We start from the raw sequence: 24,065 nt of genomic DNA, 5'->3' as shown, positions 1-24,065 counted from the left end.
ACATGATGGGAAAATAATCACTTATTCTAAAGTGGCAATAAAAAAAAAAAAACACACACAAACACAGACAGTTTGCCTCAAGAATTCTTTTAATGAATAAAGCATACTCACATTTTAAAATTTGTACTTAATAAAATAACTAAAAACGTGTTCCCCCACATTATGAAACTTGACATTTTCCTCTGTCCAAATCCATGAAGTTCCTTCATCAGCAGCATCACGTTTTAAATTCTGCACAGTTAATTGTGAACTCGCACACAGTCGCACGCACACAGCCCTGTATGCAAGGAGTGAAGAAAAAAAAAAAAAAGACCAAAATGGATTCTGAATATCGACTCTCTACAATGAAGAAATGTGAAATTCAAGTGTACAGTCCCTGAGATTAACATCAGGAAGGAATCCAAATATTTATTTATTTAATTCTATCTAAGGCTAAACTAACATTTAAGAGTCGACTTTGTTTTCAATAAAGCATGCCTATCATAATCCATTTTTGCCTTTTTTTTTTTTTTTCTGAAATGTCTACAGACACAGTGCAACTCCTCATTAATGAGCTGGTATACACTGGGATTTTCAAACCCAAAGATCAAATGTGCCAAGCTGTCAGTTCATCACTATTAAGCAAATTATTCCATTTTTCTTCTTACACATATGTCTCATAAAATAATAATAAAAAAATCATCCAGACATTTCTCCAAATTTTCAAGTATAAAAGAAAATATTATTTAGTCTTGCCACTATACAATGTCAAAAATGAGTGTGGAAAATCGAGTGGAAATACAAATAAATGTTTTTGAGCGTACGAGGCAGGATTCATTTTTACCCTATCAGCACTCTGGCCTCTCCATAATCCAGAAAAGGTTTTTTTTTTTCCCCAGCACTACCTTGATACTAAAATACAATGGAAGACTGGCAGCGTCTCAAGTGATGATATAACAAGCAGGAAGATCCTGACAGTGAGTATGAGTTAGGCTATTCCTCACCGAAACATAGTAAAACCTGTTATACTTGTAGAGTGTCAAAAAGTTTTCACTCCACAAATTATTCTGTAGACAAGCCATCATTTTGTTTTATGGTATATGTACAGTATACAGTATTATTGGAGCCTTCAGCCCAGGCAACCTCATGTTGGGTAGTAGATGCAGGCTTTGTCATTGTCTTAATTAGAATCGAAACATGCTGACAATGAAATCTTATGACTTGTTAGTGCTTGTGTGCCACTCACCCATGCCATGATTCGCGAGTACACCAGCCTTACCTCAAAACTTAGGTCTTCTTTCCCTGAAGGATCTCAGAACCCAGTTTACAACACTACTTATTCAGTGCATTGGTGCAAATATATAAAAATCTGTGGTGTCTCTGCATTCAGGGCCACCAGATGTGTTGCAACATAGGTTATAAGCTTCCCTCAGTAATTTAACTTGTTATTAAAAATATTTCAAATAACCCTAAGCTTGGTCCTCTTCAGTGATTTTTTTCTCTCATATGCACAATACTGTATACAGTATTTACCTATCTAAAGAACTCTTGCCTCTTATAGTATAAGTTATCTTTGTGTCTGGTGTGGTCAGACCTTTTCTGGCGGAGGGGTGGATGAGTTGGCCCTGTAGTGCTCTCTGGGTGTGTTTCCACATATGCAACTTGAACTTTGAAGTTTAATGATTGGACTCTTGAAAGTTATCACTTATCATAAAATGAGGACCATCTGTTTTTTTTTCTTTTCAGTCACACATTTATACTTTTAATTTGAGCCTTTTTCCGGTTGAGGCCATGCAGCACATGCCTGTGAAGTAGTACACAATGTCTAGTATCATTTGCTCCCATAAAGCTAACTAAAGTAATTTAGAAAAAGAAAAAAAAAAAAATCAGTCAGCAGGCTTTGTGGATTAGGAACCAAGTTACCCAAACTATTCTATAACATTTCAATAATTATTTACCGCTCTGAAGATGATCTTTCTGATCATAAAATAGGTAATTACGATTGAAATTGACAAGAAGAATTCATAATAAACTGCAGAATTACGGTATTTGACAGTTCTTCTCCAGTGCCTCTTTCTCTTGCGTGACTTGGCTCAAAAACTAAATCGGCACATCGTCATCTCATAACAGGCATAAGTTTCAAATCTTGTATTTTTCCTTTCAGCCATTTTCGCACTAGACCATCCTCAAGACACTGTGACACACACATCATCGGGATATTGATGTTTTTAGTATTGGGGGGGCGCTAAAACTCTGAGATCCATTGAAAACCAGAGATCGAAACTTTTGTTGAATGTAAAGCTTTCGATCCTCCCCCATACGCAACAGGTTATGGTTGGGGAAGGGCGCAAAGCAAAAAAAGGAGATCAATATCAGGAATGGATCATTCACAAAGCATTAGGGTGCACCTTGATTTTTACCCACCGCTGACAAGGATTGTGCTAAATTTCAAAAAGCCACCATGTATGCCTACACTTTGTGGAAAAGAACAAGGACTCTATTTTCGAAGAGTCACTGTGTCCTTGTGCAGAATGAACAAGTGCACATGGAGAAAATCATTTTTTCATTTGTTTGCTTGTCTGGTGCTGCCCAGAAAACACCTGGCCGGGGCCGCATGGTAGTTAGTACTTCTACGAGAACTGCATTGTGCACCTTCGAGTCACACATATGCTCTGTAACTGTAGCCTGTTCTTCCATTTCAATTTAGGCACTTCAGTGCCAATCAGTTTTTTGAGCAGCAGATGGTTGTGACTCACTTTATTCACCGTTTATATCTACATTTGTCAGATGATGGTGTCAGAGGGGTCCACAATGTCTTGATGCCAAGCGCCAGAATACCCTGGTTTGATATTTTTTGGGATGTGAAAGGTGCACAAACAGTCATTTAGGCAAGTAAACATTAACTTTACAGAAGTCAAGTTCTAGTATACCTCCAACTAGAACGTTCATGCCGAAAATGCACTCCTAAAACATATACTTTGCATAACATGAGAAGTGCTGTCAAATGTTAGTGCATGAAAACTAATGAATTAGAGTAAAATATAGTATTATAGAAAGTAAAGGAGTAAGACAGAAATGGGATACTCTTGAGTAATATACTGCACATTAAACTAACATTATTGCCCAAATTGCATCACTTAAATCCTATTAGTGAAGAGCCTTCATGTTTACCTCCGTGTATGTATTTCAAATGTGGTCGACAGCCTATAAACTTATTCTGGTACATTAGGTTATTTCTAGATTGTAGATTTGTGGACAGGAGCAATTTAACAATTCTCTGTCCTTCACTTTTTTCTCTTTCATTTCTTTGCAAATATTTTATTCTGATATCCCATGATGAACACACAGAACATGTTAGATGGTGAGCTGCTGGTTCCTTTGTCATTTTTCCTCATTGTTTTATGGGTCAAGAGACAACCAATTAAGAATACTAATGGAGTTGATTAAGAAAAAAAGAAAGTAATGTAAAGGCTGGGGACCTTTACACAGAACTGCTGCTTGAGCTGTAACTGCTTTGGCACTAATGACTGGCTACTAATTAAGCTATTATAGAAGATCAAATATCGGCAGCTGCTGCGGCCCACCAGGACTGAACTTCAGGACTCCTGCGTTAGCCATTTCATAAGTGTAATAAGGATCTCAAACTTGGTGTCTAAACCTCTGATGCAGTTACACTGACCCACTGGTTGATGCCCTCAAACACACCGCACAGCTGTTTACCACTCAGCCCCCAGTGCATTACTGATAGTTTGCATGGCAAGTTCTTTTGAATTACTGTAATACCAACAGGTGGATTTAAAGGAATACTCCACCAAAAAATGGTAATTTGCATCTGTTACTTCCACTGCGTTGTCTGTAGTGATTGCCAAGAAAACATTTTAATGTCATGTTTACATGGATAAAATAAAGTTTCTGATAGAATGGGTTTCAACACGGGCCAACGATGAACAGTAAACAAAGTTAAAGCAGCCACAGAAAATCTCGGGACACTCATGTCACATAATCCACACCAGTTGTCAAGCTGTATGCTCACAAACGTCCAAAACACATGCATTGTGTGCTAAAATACTGTTAGATTCTTCCAGGATATTACAGTAATTCACAAAAGTGAAGCACATTTAAGTGGGATTGAGCTTTTAGTCAAGGCCCAGCGTGCGGAGGATTATTGTGAAAAGTCAAAGAAATCAGGAGAAGAAAAATGAGTAATAATGAAGTCAGAGAAGGCAAAAGATCTGAGCCAGGAGATCAACAGAAACTGGCAACTAAGAACAAAAGGACGAGATGAGCAGTGAGAGTCAAAACCAAACCTACTGCTTGGGCCTACTTGTATTTCAAACTAACTACACTAAAGATCTTTATGAAGGAGTTTTTATCCATCAAGGGACAGCACATACTGAAAAGACTGCCAGATTTATATCTTTGCATTCTTAATAGCAGAAACACATTGTTCATGATCACATGACAAATCCAAGAAGTACTGCATAAATAATTAAAACAAGATGGGGGGTGGCGGATCTTTTTCAAAACCAAATCTAAATTAGGGTTCAGAAACATAATCCTAATAAAAAGACTGCCAACAGAGACAAAAACGTGTGTAACCTGATAATATCAATTATGAATTGAAGACAACCTGCCTGCCCTCTTATTTATTGGTCAATAGTCCTGCCGTTTTAATATGGTTGTTATGTGTTGGTCCTTGTTAATTCTGTTTAAGCCGACTGTATCAGGAATTCTGTTATCTGCATTAAAACATGAGTTGTTTTTTTTTTTTTCTTGGCAAGGACTAGAAACAGAGGGTAAGTAACTGTACAAAATATTTTTTTACCTATAGTACTGCTTTAAGGAACACATTTTATTTTTTTCCTCCAAATTTGTTAAAGAATTTTGACATTTCTGAATAACTAACTCTATAGGAAACCCAAATAATTGGCATAAACAATAAGTAGGGCTTCTTAAAAAAACTTCAAAAATAATCCAATGCAAAGGGCTGTCATTTTGGGTTCTTAAATATAAAATAATAAGAAGCCAGTGACAGGGTGAGAAAGAACCACACCTCTGGTATGCATGGGTGCAGGTCATGTAATGGTGGGCTCAAGGATAAACTGAGAATTTATGAAAACAGTGTAGCATTCTAAAGCAACTGAACAGTTACTGTAATTTACAACAAGCAGAACAACTATTGGTAGCACAGTGGTTACCATACTGGGAAGTGTCGTCCATGTGAATTCAGCACATTGTCTGTTTAGGTTTTCCTCCAACATGCAAGTTAGGGACACTAATGACTCTAAATCAATCAGTCCTGTGTGAGTGTTTGTGAGTGGGTTCCCCTCAGGGACTGGCACTCTATTCATGGTTGGGGCCTGCCTTGTGCTCAGTGCTGCCAGAAGAGGCTCCACACCTCACAACCCTGAAACAAAATAAGTGAGTTTCTTACATTAAGCCAGGTTACTGTCATGTTTTAGGCAGAATGTATTCCCTGGCTTATATTTATTTTCTTTGAGATGCCTACTTTGTGCATTGTTATACTTCCTTCACAAAGTATTCAGACCACTTCACTTTTTGAAAGGAAGTCCTAATACATCATACAGAAATCAAAATTCAAAAAGATAAGCAAAAATAACCAAAAACAAAGAAATGGCAATTCTTGCAAAACACTCTGAAAACTCACTCTATGGGCCTCACCTGCCCGTAAAGGAGAGGTTCCATCCCCAAAATACAATAAACTTGGGAGGACACACATAAGTACACAGATGTAAAATAATAAAAGAAAAAAAAAATACATACAAGAAACAAACAGTGCATTAAATTCCCATTATACTTAGGGTTATGTTTCTGAGAATCCCTGCAAATACAGAAACACAGATACCAAAACACTGATCCAAAGAGAAAAATGGCATTAGGTTCCAGTAGGACGCAGCCTGGGGGGGGGGAGGATGGGGTCAGGTGGACGAGCTGGCCCACCACTCTCACCCCTTAAGGTTCGGTCATTATCCTTCTGCAGGTTCATCTACAGAATCCTTGCTATTATTTTTGGTGCCTCTACAGTCAAGTTTGATTCATCTTCTAAGTACTCCATGACAGGCTACGACTGACTACAGCAGAAGGTTCAAACCAAAGACCTCATTCAACCATCCAAATACGAATAGCAACAGGTGGTGGGTGTGTAAAAACAGCAGGGACTAAATCAGTATGAGCTTTTGACTCGCACTTAATGGGAATTTCTCGTTTGTGGATATCAACTGCAAGCCTTGTTCCCCCCCCATCGTGAATGGGGCTCAATGGCTTACCTACGACTTTGGGCACTGGGTAGACCCATGTTAATTCATTCAGTGTAGACGGTGTGCAGCACCAGACATCTAAGGGCATCAAAGACCTGTTATTGTTCAATCTCACATGTCGATCAAGTACAACAACCTGTCCGATTTATTTTTCTGCTGGGCATGCCTGCAAATACAATCCCGACCTCTATCCCCACGCCATCCCGTGCCTGGCAACGCAGCCTTTTTTCATGAAGAGGCGTGAATAGAACATGGATGTCATGAAATGTGTTCACTTTTATGATAGTGAATCTGTAGGACTGGCATCCACGGATAGTGAGGATTACTTTAATACATCACAATGCACAAAGACAACACCTTAAAAAATGAGACAAGGAACACATTTTGGCTAAAACATGTCACTTAACTTACTGGGTGCATTTTTTTTCAGTGAACACCATCCAAGGGCACTTAACCTGTGTCCCAGATGCATCTCTTTCAAAATTGTCTAACCTTTCTTTTCCTTTAGCCTTTGTGCCCTAATGAATGACCTCTGTCATTGAGTGTTCTTCAGCTTTGATCATTTAGCCTTTCTTTTACCGCCATCCACCTGGTGGGCTTATACCTCATTCAGGTGACTGGAAGAAGTGATTTCTGTCACCAACTCTCTCTCTCTCTCTCTCTCTAGCCTTTCTCCATCACTGAGGGAGTTTATAAAAAAGCAAACTCAGATATCACACGGCTACCCCCATACTCCTTGAAGAAGCTAGAGAGACTAAACAGCCCCATATGTTCTTTTCAGCACCAGCTTCAATGGGATGTTTATCAAAAAAAAGCAGGTGCTGGTTGAGCAACTGTCACATTACACAACTTCTAGTCGGAGGGGATGTCAAACTTCTCTACTACCGTTGCTGATCTTGTTGTCTGAGGATGTCAGATTACATGATCACAACTTGCAAGGTGTGTCAAATCAAACAACGTCATAAAGACTTTCCAGCACAGTTTCACATTTGCAAAATATTTTGTGCTTGCTCCTCTTTCTGACAGATAATGTGCTGCCTGACAGTGCCAGTGCCCATGCAAAGGCATTAGGGGTAGGGCCAGTTTAGCGACAATGGCTTCCCTTTCTTTCATTTTTCAATTTTGTCAAAGTACAATAAACGTGAAACATCAGAACGAGGAGCCTTTCTTCTGTTCGTGAAATCCAAAAGAGCTATGTTCCCTATTCCTCGGAGGTGCCTCCTAGTTACTACACTTCTGGCTGAGCACTCATTGGCTGTCAGTTCTCAAACACACTCCGCCCACTCCAACGTCGTTTGATTTTTTTCTGGGCTGGTCACAGACTGGTTGGACTGTTATAGGGTATGTCACACTACATGACTAGTGGTCATGGACATGCATTCTGACTGCCTCTGTCTTGCTACGTTTACAAAAATAAAGTCTGCAACTGAAAAATCAATGGAGAAAGTGTGTAATATAACCAATATCTGATTAGATCAGCATTGCAAAGGGCAGAGAAGCATTTTTGATGGAAACAAACAAAACAGACACCATGAGGTGGAGCTGCTACCTTGCTGGACTCCACTCAATGTACTGTTCTACAAGCTTAGTTTCTTTTTAGGAACTTGGAAATGTGTTCTTTTGTCTTCTGCCCTTTGGTGTGATACATAAAGATTTTTACTTTAGCAAAGGTCAGTAGAGGCAAAAAAAAGAAGAGGACATTCTCATTTAAAAGTAAGGAGAACTTGCTTAAAGAACTACTGGACCATGAGAGTGGAGAAAAATAGAGAGATAAATTAGCAGAGGACTGAAAATAGTATCTGTGTAATTGTTTTTTCCCCCCATTTATTATACATGTACTGTATGAATCATATACAGACTTGTTAGAACTCACTTAAAGGTGTGGTGACCTCTGGGTACCAGATATTTGAAGATTTTAAGGTTAACTGTTATCACTGTTAGATCCAGCCTGCTGGCAGTGCACACTCTACCTGTGTCTGCATGGGTTTTTGTACCTTGTTTTTCTTGTCATAGCCCCAAACACACGTTAGGTTCATAAAACCCATCAGTTATTCTGCCAGTAAATGTTTAATCTGGGAAATCAGAGCCTGTATATCAGAGACTCAGGCTACACTGTATGAACAGATGAGGTACTTTTGTAGTTATTGTTGTGGTGGTTGGGTGTACTAACTCATATCAAATGTGTGTGTCACTTGCTTCTGAGAATGCAACTGCTTAGTTTTTTTTTTTTTAAACAAGCGGACGACTAGCAGGGTCACACAATATGTTGGTGCTGTGGTCTGAATCCATACCATTGTGCTCGAGAGACAGCATCTTAGTCATCAGAGCACAGAGCCTGCCTGCATTGTGCTATAGTGAATTCCTTTGTGTCATACAAAACAACTTCTACAAGCGCTATATAAACTATAAAAAAAAATGTCTGTATTTAGACAGGCTAGTATTTCATATACAAGACACGCACAGAGAGTAGTGCTGATGCCTCATGGATCCAGCATTTGGAGTCTGAGTCAGCTTTAATGTGGTGTTAACCTGGGTAGGTCACCCATATCTCCAAAAACGTGTTGGTTAGGCTGACTGTAAACTGATCCAGTGTGGGTGTGAGTGGCACCTTGTCAAGGGTGGTGTCCTGCTGTGCACCCAGTACTGGCAGGACCCTGAACTGGGCTAAGCATTTTTAAAAATATTTTAAAAACAATTTCTTGTTTAGCCCTTAAATCACACAAGGAATGCCTCAATGGGCTTTAACAGGCCCTGGGTTTTGGCAGCTCTACAGCATTAACTCTCTAAGAAGACAAGACATAACAAAATGAGAGGAATAAACATATAAATATAAATGAATACTCCATGCAGAAATTATTTTTTTATATCTTATTTACCGCATGTAGGTTTGTAGAGATGGCTAACCTGTATTTAAGCAGAATGGAGGTATTGTTTCTGACATAACAGGTATCTATGGTGGCCAACACTGGGCAACAGCAAACAATATCAAAAATGTCCATAGAAATATCTCACATTCCTTGAGTTGTACAATCCACATGTCAATTAAAAACAATTAACAATATTCCAGTACAAATGCATGTTTAGGAGATTAAGCATGCAACTGGATGACCTGACATGTGGATTATGTGACTCAAGAAAATGAGATATTCTCAAGCATGTCTATGATATTGTTTGCTGTCCAACACGGGTCACTATACAGGGTGGTTCAGATCTAATTATGCAGATCCAGATCATCTGGATGACTTTAATTTATGCAGGAACGATTCCAGTTCGGCGCGAAGACAATTCTTCATGTCATCAGTTTGCATACCTCTCGATGGTCCGGGATTTTTTGGGTGATTTTCTATGTAATAAACTTAAGTTATAGCGCAATGAAAATTGCATAATTAGATCTGGACCACCCTATAGATGCCTATCACAAATGCTATTATCTCCATTCTCCAAAAAAACATGAGATTATAAACTTTTTTCTTGGCCATCCTTACAAACTATATGAATGGAGTACTTAACATTAAAAAAAAAAAATTGCCTGGACTATGCCTCCAATTTATTTTACACAATGTATTTCCACCCAAGGTGTTTTACTCCAAATTTCCAGTCATTGTCAGGTTACACAACTCATTAAGGGTCACAGAGTCAGATAGTGGTGTGCACAGAACCAACCAACTTGTGCTTTAATATTTATAAAGTCGTCATCAATAGGCCAGACATCTCCACTGGGTCAGAATTTGGAGGTGCAAAAATAATAATACTGCTCAGTATAAAAATGAGTCAGTGATTTGTGTTGTTCGAAGAGCATACTTAAGACCCAATTATACAAAAAAGCAGACTCTGTACAAGAATCAGATATTAATGCAAATTAAATCCTTAAGGTCAGTAAAAACAAACCTAAAATCATTTAATACATTAATACAAATAAAATTAACAACAAACACTGGCAGTCAGCATCACACACTTTTACAACACGGTGGCTGATTGTGCCACTTACAGATGAGATGCAAAAAGAACACATCAATGTCAGGTGCCCAAGGGTCCATTGGGCACCTCTGTATCCCCTCCACACTGCTGAATTTTTACAGCTAGCTAAAGTGGCGTTTGATTACTCCCAGTGATGCTGCCCCTCAGACCCCATTAAGGGGCACACTAATGAAGCTGACATTTTCATGATTGCTTCTTTTGTTTATTATAATCCTCCTAATGTTTAATAACCCTCAAAGTTGGGCACAAGGACAAACAAAAAAAAAAAAATCAAATGCCACGCTTAAGCTAACGATCTTGAATTCAAACTTCGGGGGTGCCATTTATAATTTCTAGTGTACAAAATAGTCTTCCAGTAAAAACACATTAATTTCTGTAAAAATCTTTTCTTTTTTTAAAGACTTGTGTTTAATAAAAAAAAAAAAAAATACAAAGACACATTTAAACAGTGTGCTTCAGCATTCTCTTCTCAATTTGTAAAAATGAAGCCAAACTAAAATGTGTTTTTGCTCCCTCATGAATACCTTTTTGCTCTTATTTTATTTGTTTTTAATTTGTGCTGCGGGTTGCGTTTTGCAAGTGATTAGTGTTTGAGTCCGCATCCCTTTGTGGCTACAATAACAAAAGTGTCTCATTCTTTTCACCAAGGCATACGTGCATGGAACAATTCGCTTCTTCATTGATTCAGCCTGTTAGTCAGCATTTCTTGACAAAATTGAAAAGAAAAAAAACAAAAACACAAAGCAAAGCAACTTTAAGAGGAATTTAAATTAAACAATGCTGCCCTGGTTCCTCCACAAAAAAGGGAACCTTGATACAAGAAAGGTGAAACATATAATTGATCTTTCAAAGTTTGGCACATTAACAGCATAAATCAGATGGCAAGCCTGTAAGACTTTTGTACTTTTACAGAAGAGCTACATTCCCCCATATTGACTCAATTATTGTGCTTTTCAATATCTTCCTGCCTAATTATCTAATATCATAGACTAAAAGACTGATGTGGCGGCCATAAGGCATACTGAAAAAAAAATGGAGGGCCACTTCATGAAAATGGGAAAAAAAAATGTAGTGATTGTAACAAGCTGATTAAATAAATTGGGAATGGAGGACAACTTGTGATTAAAATGGTGACATGTTAAACAAGTCCAATTGTATTATTTAAATATGAGTTTTTTTTTGTTTTTCATTCATTCAAACCACAAAAGAAAAAAACACTACATTAAACAAAACACAAACTCAGCTCTATCTATTGGGAGGCAAATAACCTTAAAAAGAGCCAGCAAGGTCATCTGTCTCTGCTTGCTCTCATCACTTCCGCCCCAGTAGAGTAGCAGCACATTTGACAAACAGATGGTCGTGACATCACTCTTTGTGCGGGTGGAGCAGAAGCAAACGAGGGAAAGCTGGCGACGTTTTTATTTGTGCTCTGGAATTTTCATTCACATCTTCTTAACTCACCTCCTCTCTCTCTCTCTCCCATCACCAACCCACTCCTCGTTGCCCCCCAAACAAATACACACACACTCTGAAGTCCCAGAGTGGCCCCTCTCTTGACAGCCATCAGCTGAAGGAGTGGGGAGGGGAAGGGAGAGCCACATTATGGATGTGCTTTTGTCATCTGTGAAATCACTGTCTCCGGTCTTCTGCTTCAGATCTCGAAAATGCCATCACGACGTCTTCTGCCCCTGCAAGACACAAACAAATATTTAAAAACCTGAAGCTATTCGACAGGCACTTTCATGCTGCATCCTTGGGCAAACTTCTGGTCAGGGAGTTTAAAAAGTGCTATATGCATAACACGGTTGTTTGTTCTTTTGCCACTCACTCAAAAATGGCTTAACAGAATTTTCAAAAAATTATTGCATGCTTATTATGGTTGGTCCAACTTGAAATATAGGATATATGGAGTATCACGGATAGGAACTGTAATGCAGGAAGGCAACCCAAAAGGAGAGCTCATGCTGAGACTACAGTTCCCATCAGGCAGCACAAGTGTGCTGGGGCTGATGGTAGGACACCATTATCAGCATGCACAAAGTTTTAGTACCTGTCAAAGCAGGATCTCAACTATGACCACATATACAACGATTTGTTCACAACTAATTTGAATAACAGTTTTACTGGCTTGGTGTCCTATTCTGACAAGATAAGTTTGATATCAGGAGGTGGGGTAAAGAAATTATTACTAGAGGACCTCTGTAATTTAAGTACCACCCGAATTGGTCTTGTCAGTAACTGCGTGGTCACCTGTCAGCAAAGGTTATGGGAAATTCTGTTACTTGAGCATTTGAATGAGACTAAGGTCCTCTAGTAATAATTACATTACCCCACCTCCTGTTTTAAAAACGAATACCATCTGAAAAGAGGTTTAGAGTTTATCTAATTGTGGGTTGTGTTTAGGCACGCTGAATTTTCACAAGACAGTTTTTCCCTATTTATTTTCATCCTTTTCTGAGAAATATATGGGTTTAAAGGGATGGTGTTGGCAAACCCTTAAGGAATAATTTTTATTTCTTTCAATCACCAAAAACATTTTAAGACTACAAAGCACCCTTTTTAGTGAGTTTTGTGGTTGTAAATTTGTAATTTTCATTCACCATACCTTCTATTCTATCATGTTTTATTTTAAGTGGGTTTAGAAGATTGATGGATGGAAGAATATTTATTGTACATAACCAACGAAGTTAGATCCGAGCTGCTGGACAAGAACAGTGGCGGCCTGCTCCAGGTTTGGCCAAACATGCAGATGGGAATTTCAATTCTGAAATGGACTGAAGACACCATGTTTTTCTAAACAATGCAAATCCTTATTTTTGAAAAAGCTAATGTGATTGTACACTTGCCTATTGTCTCTGAGTATGATAGGAGATTAGCCACGATGAAACAGAATGAAACAAAACTCTTTAGTTCATGCCGAGTTGCTGTTCATAATATGGTAGAAAGAGAATGTTAAAGACATTAGTAACTTTTACTGTTTTTTGATGGCAGACATTTACTCAATTCAAGTCAATTTTATGACGAGGGACGTATTTTAAGTTTTGATGCCAATACAGCATCATGATTTTATTTTTTTGTTCTTTATTTCGCCTTATACAATTTATTGTATTCGTAATTTGTTAATTTTCGCATACCCCTTGGGGTCAGAGCACAGGGGGTCAGCCATTGAAGGTTAATGGCCTTGCTCAAAGTCCCAGCAGAATAGGATCTCTTTTGGCAGTGGCGGGGATTCGAACCGGCAACCTTCTGGATGCCAGCACAGATACTTAGCCTCAGAGCCACCTCTGAGCTCTGCAGCAAATTTTAAATGAAAGTTGAATAAATCAAGTTTTCATTATCTTAATAAATTCATCAAATAGTGCTGTCGCCTTTAATTATATGGAGAGCTTCAGCGATGTCTGTGAACCTCAATCCCCTGGAACCCCCTACTGTAGATGCCTTCTGTGGTCCATGGATTCAGATATTCAAGAAGCCATCCAGTTTATTAATATGGGATTAAACATCTAAACCAGGAAATACAAAGTAGCAGCGTTCATGGGTCCACCCCAGCAAAGACTTATGACAATTTTAGAATCCAAATGTACACAAAAAAGAACAAATTATTAATTCATAAAAGCAGAGAAATTGTTAGAGAGGTAGTGTGGATGACGTATGGGATACCAGCATTTTAGTCATCAATGACAAAGGGGTCAACATTGAAAAAAATACATATATAAATATTTGCTTTCCCAGCTTAACCCAAAATGAACACAGACCTGGGTACTTTGGCTAATAGTAGGTAAAGACAAACTGACTGGGTATACTGAAGCCAACAATACCCTTAGTTTATGAGATATGCAGTAATTCTATGACATTATGGCGTAATACTCTCTTTGACACTGACTGGAAATTCTGAAAGCAAAAGAGAAAAATATTTGGCTTCTTTCACAGGCAGTCAAGCCACTAATCGGACCGGACGCACAGCAGTTCTTTTTTTTATGACAGTGTTGCATGTTTCCAGTAGAAACAGCTTTAGATGAAGATGACAGACTTCACAAAAACAGGAAGAGGGAGATCAGGAAGAGCCTGAGAATCTCAACCGCTTTGCAATTACTTAAAAAAAAATTATATATTATATATATATATATATATATATATATATATATATATATATATATATATATATATATATATATATATATATATATATATATATATATATATATATATATATATATATATATACACACACACACACATATATACACATACACACACACAAATGTACATGCAAGCTGATCCACTGCAACATGCCTGGCATAACTGGGCCACCCTTTAAATTCCTTCCAGTCATTTTATGGCTATACTTGCAATGAGACATATTCAGCTGGCAGGTGTCATGGGGTTTAGCACTGCTGCCCTACAGCTGCACAGATCCAGGTTTGATACCCAGGCCTGGTCAAAGTGGGCAGTCTGCACATTCTTCAGTGTCTACACTTGAAAGAGTTGAATCTTTCCAGTATAAGCAAATGGATATTAAAAGGAGGCATGGTGAAACTGTTTAAAATTATGAAGGGAATAACCACGGCAGATGATGATTTTCTGCAGCTAGAAAACAGGTGCACAGATAGAAGGGTATTTTTTGCATGAACATTGGAAAAAATTCTGTATGCAAAGAACCACAGGTTACTTAAACTATTGCAGTAGTAGCAGTAGTAGTAGTTAAACTTGATGATGTCAACTGAATAGGATTGATGATGGAGTAAATGGCCCGTTCTAACTGCATTTTTCTTTCTTTTTAGTAATTCTGGTGTGTATTTTTTTAATGTACTGAGCTTCTGTGAAAGGTAAATTTTCCTACATTAGGGGGTGGCATCCTGGCTGGGAGGGCATAAAGTAGGTGGAGTATAAGGAATGGAAGTATGTGCCAAGAAAGGGATTCAGTGTATTTCCTCTAAGCCAGGAGGCTTGTATGGAAGGACGAAATATTGAATTGACAGGTATCCCATCCTGGTTTCAGAATACCCCCTTTCCTGGCTGGGTGGCCTTATTGGAGAACGCTCAACACCAGAGATGGAAGTGTGTCCCAACCTGGATGAGTTTTTCTTTAAACTGAGACAAGTTAATATTTTATTAAATAAACAAATGTTTTGAATCTGGAACTGCCTTTGGTCCAATTGTATCTGGGGTTTGTGTCACTGCTATGTTCTTTACAGGCCACAGGACAAAATAAGTAAGTCTATTTGTTCACTCATAAGTCTTGTGTTAATTCATTCATTCATCAAACCAGCTTGATGTTTGTCAAATTTCTTAAGATCTAGACTTTATTTCCTCAAAAAAGTTCCATTGGGTACTTTGGGGTCTCAAATACTTCCCCAGATCATTTAAACGTAACCAACAGTTCCATGATGTGTGTATTCAAACCGGCTGTCATTACGTCTTCAGTTGCTTCATGTCTTTTACACAGAGTTGCTAGGGACAGGCTCCATCTTCCTGTGGCCCTTTTCATACCCCCAAATAATGGATATATAGCCGACATTTTTGTCACAAAGCAACTCTCAGCTCACAGGGCATGCAAATAAAGTTTAAATATTTACAAAATGCGAGTACTGGCAGGTAAAATTACTTCCTCAGGGTCAAAGTCAGTGATGGGCAATGAACCAAAAAATCTCCTATTAGCCACTTGGCCGCACTGCTAAATCTAAAACAGATGTACATTTTTCAGTAACCTACATCTGCTTCAGTGTAAAACTGGAAGGGCTTGTGCTAATGGTGTTGTATCAGCAAGAACTCCGGAGACAGCTGAATTGCACATGGGGCAGAATTACAAAAGTATTTTAAGATTACTGGTGACAGTTTCCTTTTACTGTCACAGGCAAAGTTACTCTACTTGGTTCATTAAATTCAGATGTAGGATGACTGCTAGTGGCGGGTACCTCTATGAAATTAGCAGGCCACCTGTTTGCATGCTAGGCAGGGATTTCAGTATGGAAAAAGCAGGCACACTGCTGTCATTTGTATATTTAATCTAAAAGATTATTTTCCGCTTTATTTTAATATGATATGGTACAAGTTTTGTTGTTAAAGTTGTCATATTTTGCAATTCAGTTGTTTCCTTTTATCTTCATTGAACATTATGATTTTTTTTGGAAATTTTTAATAATTGTGTGTTATGTTAAAAATACACTTTGTGTTTTCTTGTTAACTGCCCTGCCTCCTGTGTGTGGAGCTCCAGGAGGCAGGGCCACCCTGACACCACTCCTTCTGAGCCCCTACTCTAGCCATTTAAGGCCAATAAACTCAGACCAGGAAATACCTTTCTTAAATGTATTATTTTTTGTGTCTTTCTTGATTCTCTTTAAAGGTTTTGTCTTCTGATTTGTATTTTGGGGACTCGTTTACCTTTTTTTTTTTAACCTATTTTGCGCTTTTCAGCATTTTGCTGATATTTGTTCATTTTTTCTAATATATTTTTAATTTCTGAACATGCTTTGTTGCAATTCTTTGTACAAGTGAAGGATTTATGGTCATCATCATCATCATCCTGCCCGTAAGACTATTTGATATATTTTGGAACTTTTCTAGCTATTTAGGTTGGAACTAGCAGTTAGCAGTCTGAGTAACCAGGACTGTGCAGGCTGTTGAACATTCTGGCCTGTCTTTTGTGGAACATTTTGGAGGCCTCATACCATGTTAACTATATTTGTGATTCATAATTCATAACCTGCGGTGGGTTGGCACCCTGCCCAGGATTGGTTCCTGCCTTGTGCCCTGTGTTGGCTGGGATTGGCTCCGGCAGACCCCCGTGACCCTGTGTTCGGATTCAGCGGGTTAGAAAATGGATGGATGGATAATTCATAACACCTCATTAGCTTGGGGACAGGTTGCCTGGGATAAGGCCCGTTTCCAAGGTTGACCAGTAAGGTTTAGTTAAGGTTTGTGTTTATTTTGAGGCCTGTTCACTTCTTTTTGCCATTTACATTACATTACACCACCACCAAGAAATTTGTTGTGATTTCTGTTATATTCCATCCAAGCACCCATTTTCAGTCCCAGTATATCCAGCTCAAGGATATACCCTGATAGCGTTTGGTGCAAGATAGGAACCAGCTCTGGATAATATGTCACACACACCCACACTGACTCATATGAGCCCAAATAAGAGTGTACCCAACACACATGGTTTGGAATGTGATTGGAAAACATGAGTATTTGTGGAAAAGATCACACAACGGAAGATTATACACACTTCACAAAGACACAACTGTTAACACAAAAACTGTACTTAAAAACAGTGGTTCAACAATTGTGTCCTATGACAGCTCAGCGGAAGCTGTCAAGTGTATGCCCCCTAAGAAAGAGTAAACCTGCCGCCAAACTGATAAGAGAGAAACACTGAAACATTAGGAAATGGGGAATGAAACAAGACATGGTCAGAATTCACAAAACGGGTTGAAACCGCAAGACGTAAAAAATAACTACACCAGAGGTCAAAATGTGAACCGAAAACTATAGTCAAGATTAACAGCACGAAATCATAAATAGAAACCAGAGAAAGACACATGAATTAGAAAAAGTTATTTTTTTGTTTGTTTTGACTGTAACAATCACAAATACCGAGTTATACATCACACCGGTAAAAACACCGTTGTATAATTGACGTCAAATGTTGCGTCCTACCAGATCCACACCTCCTGACAACTCGGAATGGCACCTTAGTCATAAAATATATGAAATTGCAATGCCCACAGAATACACAAGATGAAGCTGTGAGATGGTAAAAAAATATAAACTGAAATTTTAATCAGAACTCACACTAATTAATCAATGATACTAGTAACGTTCTGTGAGACAAAACACAAAATGAATCGCTGTTAAAACCTCACTAGAAGTGAAAAAATAGAAAATATGTATCAAAGGCACAGACCTCCTAACTACCCTAAAATGGTTGGGAGCCAAACTTTAAATGGAAGCTGCAAATAATATGACTGGCAAAGCTGGTACACCTTGCTGAAAACCACCCTAAGAAAATGGCCTTCAGTGTAGAGATTTATTTTAAATCACTCAAAAGACCATAAATGTGTTGCCATAGAAATTCAACTGAGAATGATTCAGAAAGAATTGTGCAGCAAGGGATCAATGGGAGGACCGATGCAAATACAAGTGAAACCAGGATGTCTTCTGCAAAGTGACCTTGCACTGTATATCATAAATTCACTTCACACAAAGCCACAAGGACAATGCAGGACACTGCCATCTAAACACAGGGTCCCTGCTGGCCCGCTCTGGGGAGCAGGTGCAGGGTTTCACTCCATACAGTCAGACCTCATTTTGAATTCATTAAGAAGAAGCTGCTGGATTTTCTTACCATTGATTGCATGTGAAGAAAGTCCTCTCTCATCAAACGTAACAAAGGGCATTTATTGAAAGGAGATAAAAAGCAGTAGCTGCTCTGCAGGTTTATTTTGTTTCATGCAAAGGTAGAACACAATTAGAGCTGCCAACCTGGCCGATTCATAACTCATTCGATGTCTGTGCATACATTTAATAAAGGCTAAGCAACAAAATGATAGTAACCTATTTTGCTTCTTTCAGACATATTGCTTAAATTAATTACAGAGTACATGCACAAAACTGCTCTCTGCCATTTTAAATCCTGACAGATTTGGAGATGCGTATACTGAGAAGCTTTCCAAACTATCTCCTGTAATGGAAAGGTTAACTGAATTCCATGCCCTGAATCAAGACTATTAGTGGTAGTAGTATTGTCACGTACACAGGAAAGCCCCAGGAAATTGCAGCATTATGATTAATTCTTTATGATCCAAAAGGAAACACAGAGACACATAATATAATTGTAGGCAAATATAGGAAAACTGGTAACCTGTGGTTAGGCCACCACAGCTCAAACCAATGAATGCCATGGAGAGTTGACTTACCGGCAATGCACATTTTCTTCCAGACATTGTATACTAAGCTACGTAGATGATTTTGTCAGCCATTCATTCCGGTCCTGTCCGCTCTATGGTCTTCTCAGGGCTGATGTTCATGGAACGTGACAGCATAGGGCATGCCTGAGCATTCAAATTGCCAGGAGGACTGAGACCGTCTAAGCCACGTGCTGCCAAATGAGATGTTAAGCTGAAAGCACTTTTGTGTTTCTAACAGAGCTAAGGAAGCAGAAGCACGGGCTGCTACTCCACTAGTAAAATCTCTTCATTTGGGAGACGTACTTTAGAAATGCTTTGAAAATTTCTAGATTTTTTTTTCCTACAATGTGATCTAATAATAATAAAAGACAGGATGGTAGAACAAACAACATTCCCACCACTGTACGATATCTCTATTGAACATACTGCTGATATATGTGGTGTCAAAGAGGGAGAAAGGAGGAGGATTGCCCCAAAACATTTTGCAACACATTTTTTATATGCTATTAATGTAATATATTTGAGATACATTGCTCTACATAGTCCCTGTCGACTTCAAGTATCAAGACCCACACTTCCCTTTCTTGCACCAGTTTGAATCCTGCACTCAACAACTCCTTCTAAAACCTTATTATCATTCCCATGGATGGCACTACTGAGGATTCCAAAAAGGTGTCAGTTTGACAGAGCAACATCTGCCCTGTAGTACAGATGGGAAGGAACAACAAACCCAAATGATGCCATTTGGAGGGTCAACTGCTTTTGTGCTAGGAAATGGATTTGTCCTAAACACTGCAACAGGAAGTGGGAATGGTATTGGCATTTATCATACCATTGTAAAGTGGGGCCACAAGGGACTGTATACTGTATTAATTTAAAGAGCACCCTAATTACTCTCTGGGCATGAAGGTAAGAGATGTCACTGTGGCCAAATCAAAACTGGTGTGGGCCATTAGACATTTTGACATTGGGTGGGCAGACAGGAACCTACCGTACTAAGTGTTCATTATAACCATGAGAGAGACTTCAAAATTACGCACATTCAGCTGAATTAATGTTCACATGTGTATGGATTCTTCCACCTGTATCTTTTACTTGCTTTTGTAATTGTAATTTATCTTTTGTGAAGTACTCTGAACTACACTTTTGTATGATAATGTACTGCTCTAATATATACTGCTGTTGTTGTCTTTTAATTATCATTAGGAACTCAAGTATGCAATGAAATTGATGGCTACCAAAGACAGCACTGGTAAATTGCTTTGTTTTTCCTGAGTCAGGAAGTTAAGGTTAGTGTGAGCTATTGGGGCAAGGGTACAAATGGCATGAAGATAAACCAGTATAGGAATGTCTGGAGAGACTGTAGGTTTTGTTGAGTTCTCCTTATGCATCTATTATTATATTATTATCTATTTATTATCTTATACATTTAAAGGTAAAATATGCATTTCTATTATATAGTTACCTTATTAAATATGTATTTTGGCCTCTTTGTCATCATACTTATTAGAAAGAATACTATAAGAACGGTCCCTGCCGTTAGGAATACAACACGCAGAAAACAGTCCACAAATATACATATTACATATATACATATTATATATATATATATATATACATACATACATATTATATATATACATACATACATATTATATATATATATATATAAAAACACATATATATATATATATATATATGTATATATATATGTATACACATATACAAATAAAGACTGCCAGTCAAGCATGAAGATTCAGATTTAATCTCGTGTAATGTGATACTAAAACTGGATAGATAGCAGATACTGAGGAAGCAGCAAAAAGAACTCAAAAAGACTTGGCCAATCTTCAAAATTGGGTGAACACTTCCAAATGCAGTTTAACATAGGAAAGTACAAAGTGCAGCCTACAGGCAAAAGGAACATGGAAGCCAACTCTGAACAGGATTTAGGGCTTTCTATTTTTTTTACAATATTCTCTCTCATCATCTAAGAAATGTGCAGAAGCTTTTAAAAAGGCAAATAAAATGTTAGGATATATCATAAAAACTGTTGAATATAAATTGAGGGATGTTATGCTCAGACAGTATAAAGCACCAGTAAGGTTGTGTGCAGTTCTGGTCAAAACACTACAAAAAAAAAGACAGAGAAGCACCTGAAGCTGTGCAGAAGACAGCAGCCAAGTGCATCCTGGGACTGAAGGACATGTTGTATTCTGACAAGCTCAGGGAATTAAACATGTTTAATATCAAGCAGAGGAGAATGTGTGGGGACGTAATCCAGGTCTTCAAAATTCTCAAAAGTGTTGATAAAGTAGATCCAGCTGATTTTTTTTTACTAAATTACATACTCGAGAACAACAATGGAAAATAAGGGCAAGTGCATTTAGGAGTGAAGCCAGGATTTACAGAAAGAGATGTGAACAAACTAACCATGACATGTAGATGAAGCAGACCCCTTGACAACATTTACAAACAATCTGGATAAGATACTGGGACAGCTTAGGTATTAGCTATGCAAATGAGACAGAGGGACTGAGTGGTCTCCTCTCGTTTGTCACATTTCTTATTCTTTTTCTACTAAATTCCACCATTTACAACCTGGCAAAACCAACTTGTAGGCTGTGCAGCAGGTGCACACTTTTCATTTATTACTTTTTACTCCATTGCATCATGGTAAATCTTCGGTGACACAACTGAGATATTGGTGTTCATTTGCACAGCACTGTTTGTTGAGTTTAGGGCAAGTACACTGACCGTTGTTCATTTTTACACAGTATTTCAAAACTTGAAACATTATGGATATTTGTTTTTCTAAATAAGAACTATGCCTCAGTCATTTTAAGTACGGTAACTTTTTTCATCCCCAGGCTAATGCATCATTAAAACACTTATAAAAGCTGTTTGAGCACTTGCAGCTTGTACTTCATTCTGTAAGATTAAATTTAATCTAAAAGCTCCAGCACATTAACAAGACACTTAGGCCAATTTCTGGTATTTTTATACAATTTCTTTGACCTTTCCAGTAAGTTTGGGCCATTACTGAAATAAGGCAGATTAGAGTGGTATGGGGGGTAGGGATTTGAGTCAAGTGTAAAACCAATGAAGGCAGGCTGGCAGCCGCCTTCTGACACTGTAGCAGTCAGTGGGGAATGAGGGTACGGATATCTGCCAAGAGTGCAGCTGGAAAAGCATCGGGAACAACAGGCAGTTTCCTCTCAGCGTGCTCTGCAGCAGACAAGGATGCCAGAGCACTTCAATGACCAACAATAAAGAGACCATCTTGTGAGGCGGGGTGCAGCAGTAAATAATGTCAGAAACACTGGGGCCCATATTGGTGCTATGGTGAACTGAAGATGCCTGCATTTATGAGGTTAGCATAGTTTGGCAGCGTCAGACGTGAAGGTATGACAATGCACATGGCACACAGAATGAAAATCACGAACGTATCCACAAAGGAAAACTTTTATAAGGCACCACCCCAAAATGCTTTACACAATGTATGCACAAACTAAAAAAAAAAAATTAAATATAAAACATATTCTCAGAAAAAAACATTTTCATTGTCCCAGAGTCTTATAAATTTCGTTGTTTGAAAATGTGTTTGACTGAATAAGATGAAGTAATTTTGGGTAAAAACATTTAGGTAAAAATATATCTGAACAATTACACTGTGTTTCTCTACATAGATTCTTATACAAATAATTATTGGATTTACAGTGAAATTTTTGCTTGTGATGATCAACATATAATACATTGCCACTCTCTAGTGCCACGATTACCGAGTAAAAATACCTGACCTTGAAACTTCTTTCTTCCTTAGCTACAAGAATCTCACCATTAGGAGACACTTTAAATAAAATGATTATACAATAGGATGTTAGTTGAAAATTGTATTAGCAAGGGCCTGCCATATTCTGAAAATGCTTTACAATTTTATTTGTAAATGTTATTTTCTCTAATTTTAAGTAACGCGGAACATCATTTTTCCCTTGAATTAAAACAGGTGGGTTTATATCCTGCAAGTGGAGCAAAATAATATGCCAATAAAGCAGTGCAATTTACATTATCACAAGAGAGGCTGAAGCGGTCCATTTGGTGTTTACTTAAATCTATACTAATAAAAGGCAAAGCAAGCACTCTCTCTCTCTCTCTCTCTCTCCCTCCCTCCCTCACTCACTTAAACTTCCCGTGTAGGTAGAAGGCTGAAATTTGGCAGGCTCATTCCTTACAGCTTACTTACAAAAGTTGGGCAGGTTTCATTTCGAAATTCTACTCGTAATGGTCATAACTGGAACCTATTTTTTCGTCCATATACTATAATAGACTTCTGCTCGATGCCCATGGGAGGCGGAGTTACGCCTCCCACGTAATTTAGTGCCTGCCCATATAAGGCCGTCCATCAGCGGCAATCCAAAAGAAACACTGCCGCTAAATATTCACGGGTGAAGGACTGTGCTTATGCAGAGGAAGATGAGATGGTCAGGGTTGTGTTTGGCACAAACTCAGCGACACTGCGAGAGAAACTTTTAAGTGCCGGGTCTTAGCTAACATTAAATACAGCCGTGGACATCGCACGAGATGGCACCAGCACAGCTGGGAACCTTCGATGCATGTACACCGAGCGGCTCACATGAAATGACGAGTGCACAGACAAAAAGCAACAGTTCCAAAGAGTGCTGAACAAAAACCGAATTACACAATTGAGAAGGCAGCAAAAAAATATGAAGCGTGTGATACATACAAGCATATTCATAAGTGCAGCTACTGCGGAAACAAAGCACACGGTGGAAAAAGTCAATGTCCCGCTAAAGGAAGAAAGTGTAAAAAAACGTACATGCAGTGTGTCACGTCTCAGATAAAGAGGAAGACGAGCTGTTTATTGATGCAGTAAGAAACGAATCGATGAATGAAACCTCTT

The 24,065-nt window shown here is 38.3% G+C and overlaps 1 protein-coding gene across 1 annotated transcript in view; it reads right to left on the bottom strand.

The window, feature by feature from the left end:
* Positions 1–9,900: 9,900 nt before the first annotated feature.
* Positions 9,901–24,065, bottom strand: part of ctnnbip1 (catenin, beta interacting protein 1) — a 44,734-nt gene continuing 30,569 nt past the window's right edge. Inside the window, exon 3 of the mRNA XM_039755505.1 lies at positions 9,901–11,923. Within this exon, the coding sequence (XP_039611439.1) occupies positions 11,865–11,923 (59 nt within the window). The 3' untranslated portion in view covers positions 9,901–11,864. The remainder of the gene's footprint in view (positions 11,924–24,065) is intronic.

This window comes from Polypterus senegalus, chromosome 6, assembly GCF_016835505.1.
Source record: "Polypterus senegalus isolate Bchr_013 chromosome 6, ASM1683550v1, whole genome shotgun sequence".
Classification (NCBI taxonomy): Eukaryota; Metazoa; Chordata; class Cladistia; order Polypteriformes; family Polypteridae; genus Polypterus; species Polypterus senegalus.
Note: the sequence above shows the minus strand (reverse complement) of the source record. Positions and strands in the feature narration are given on the sequence as shown.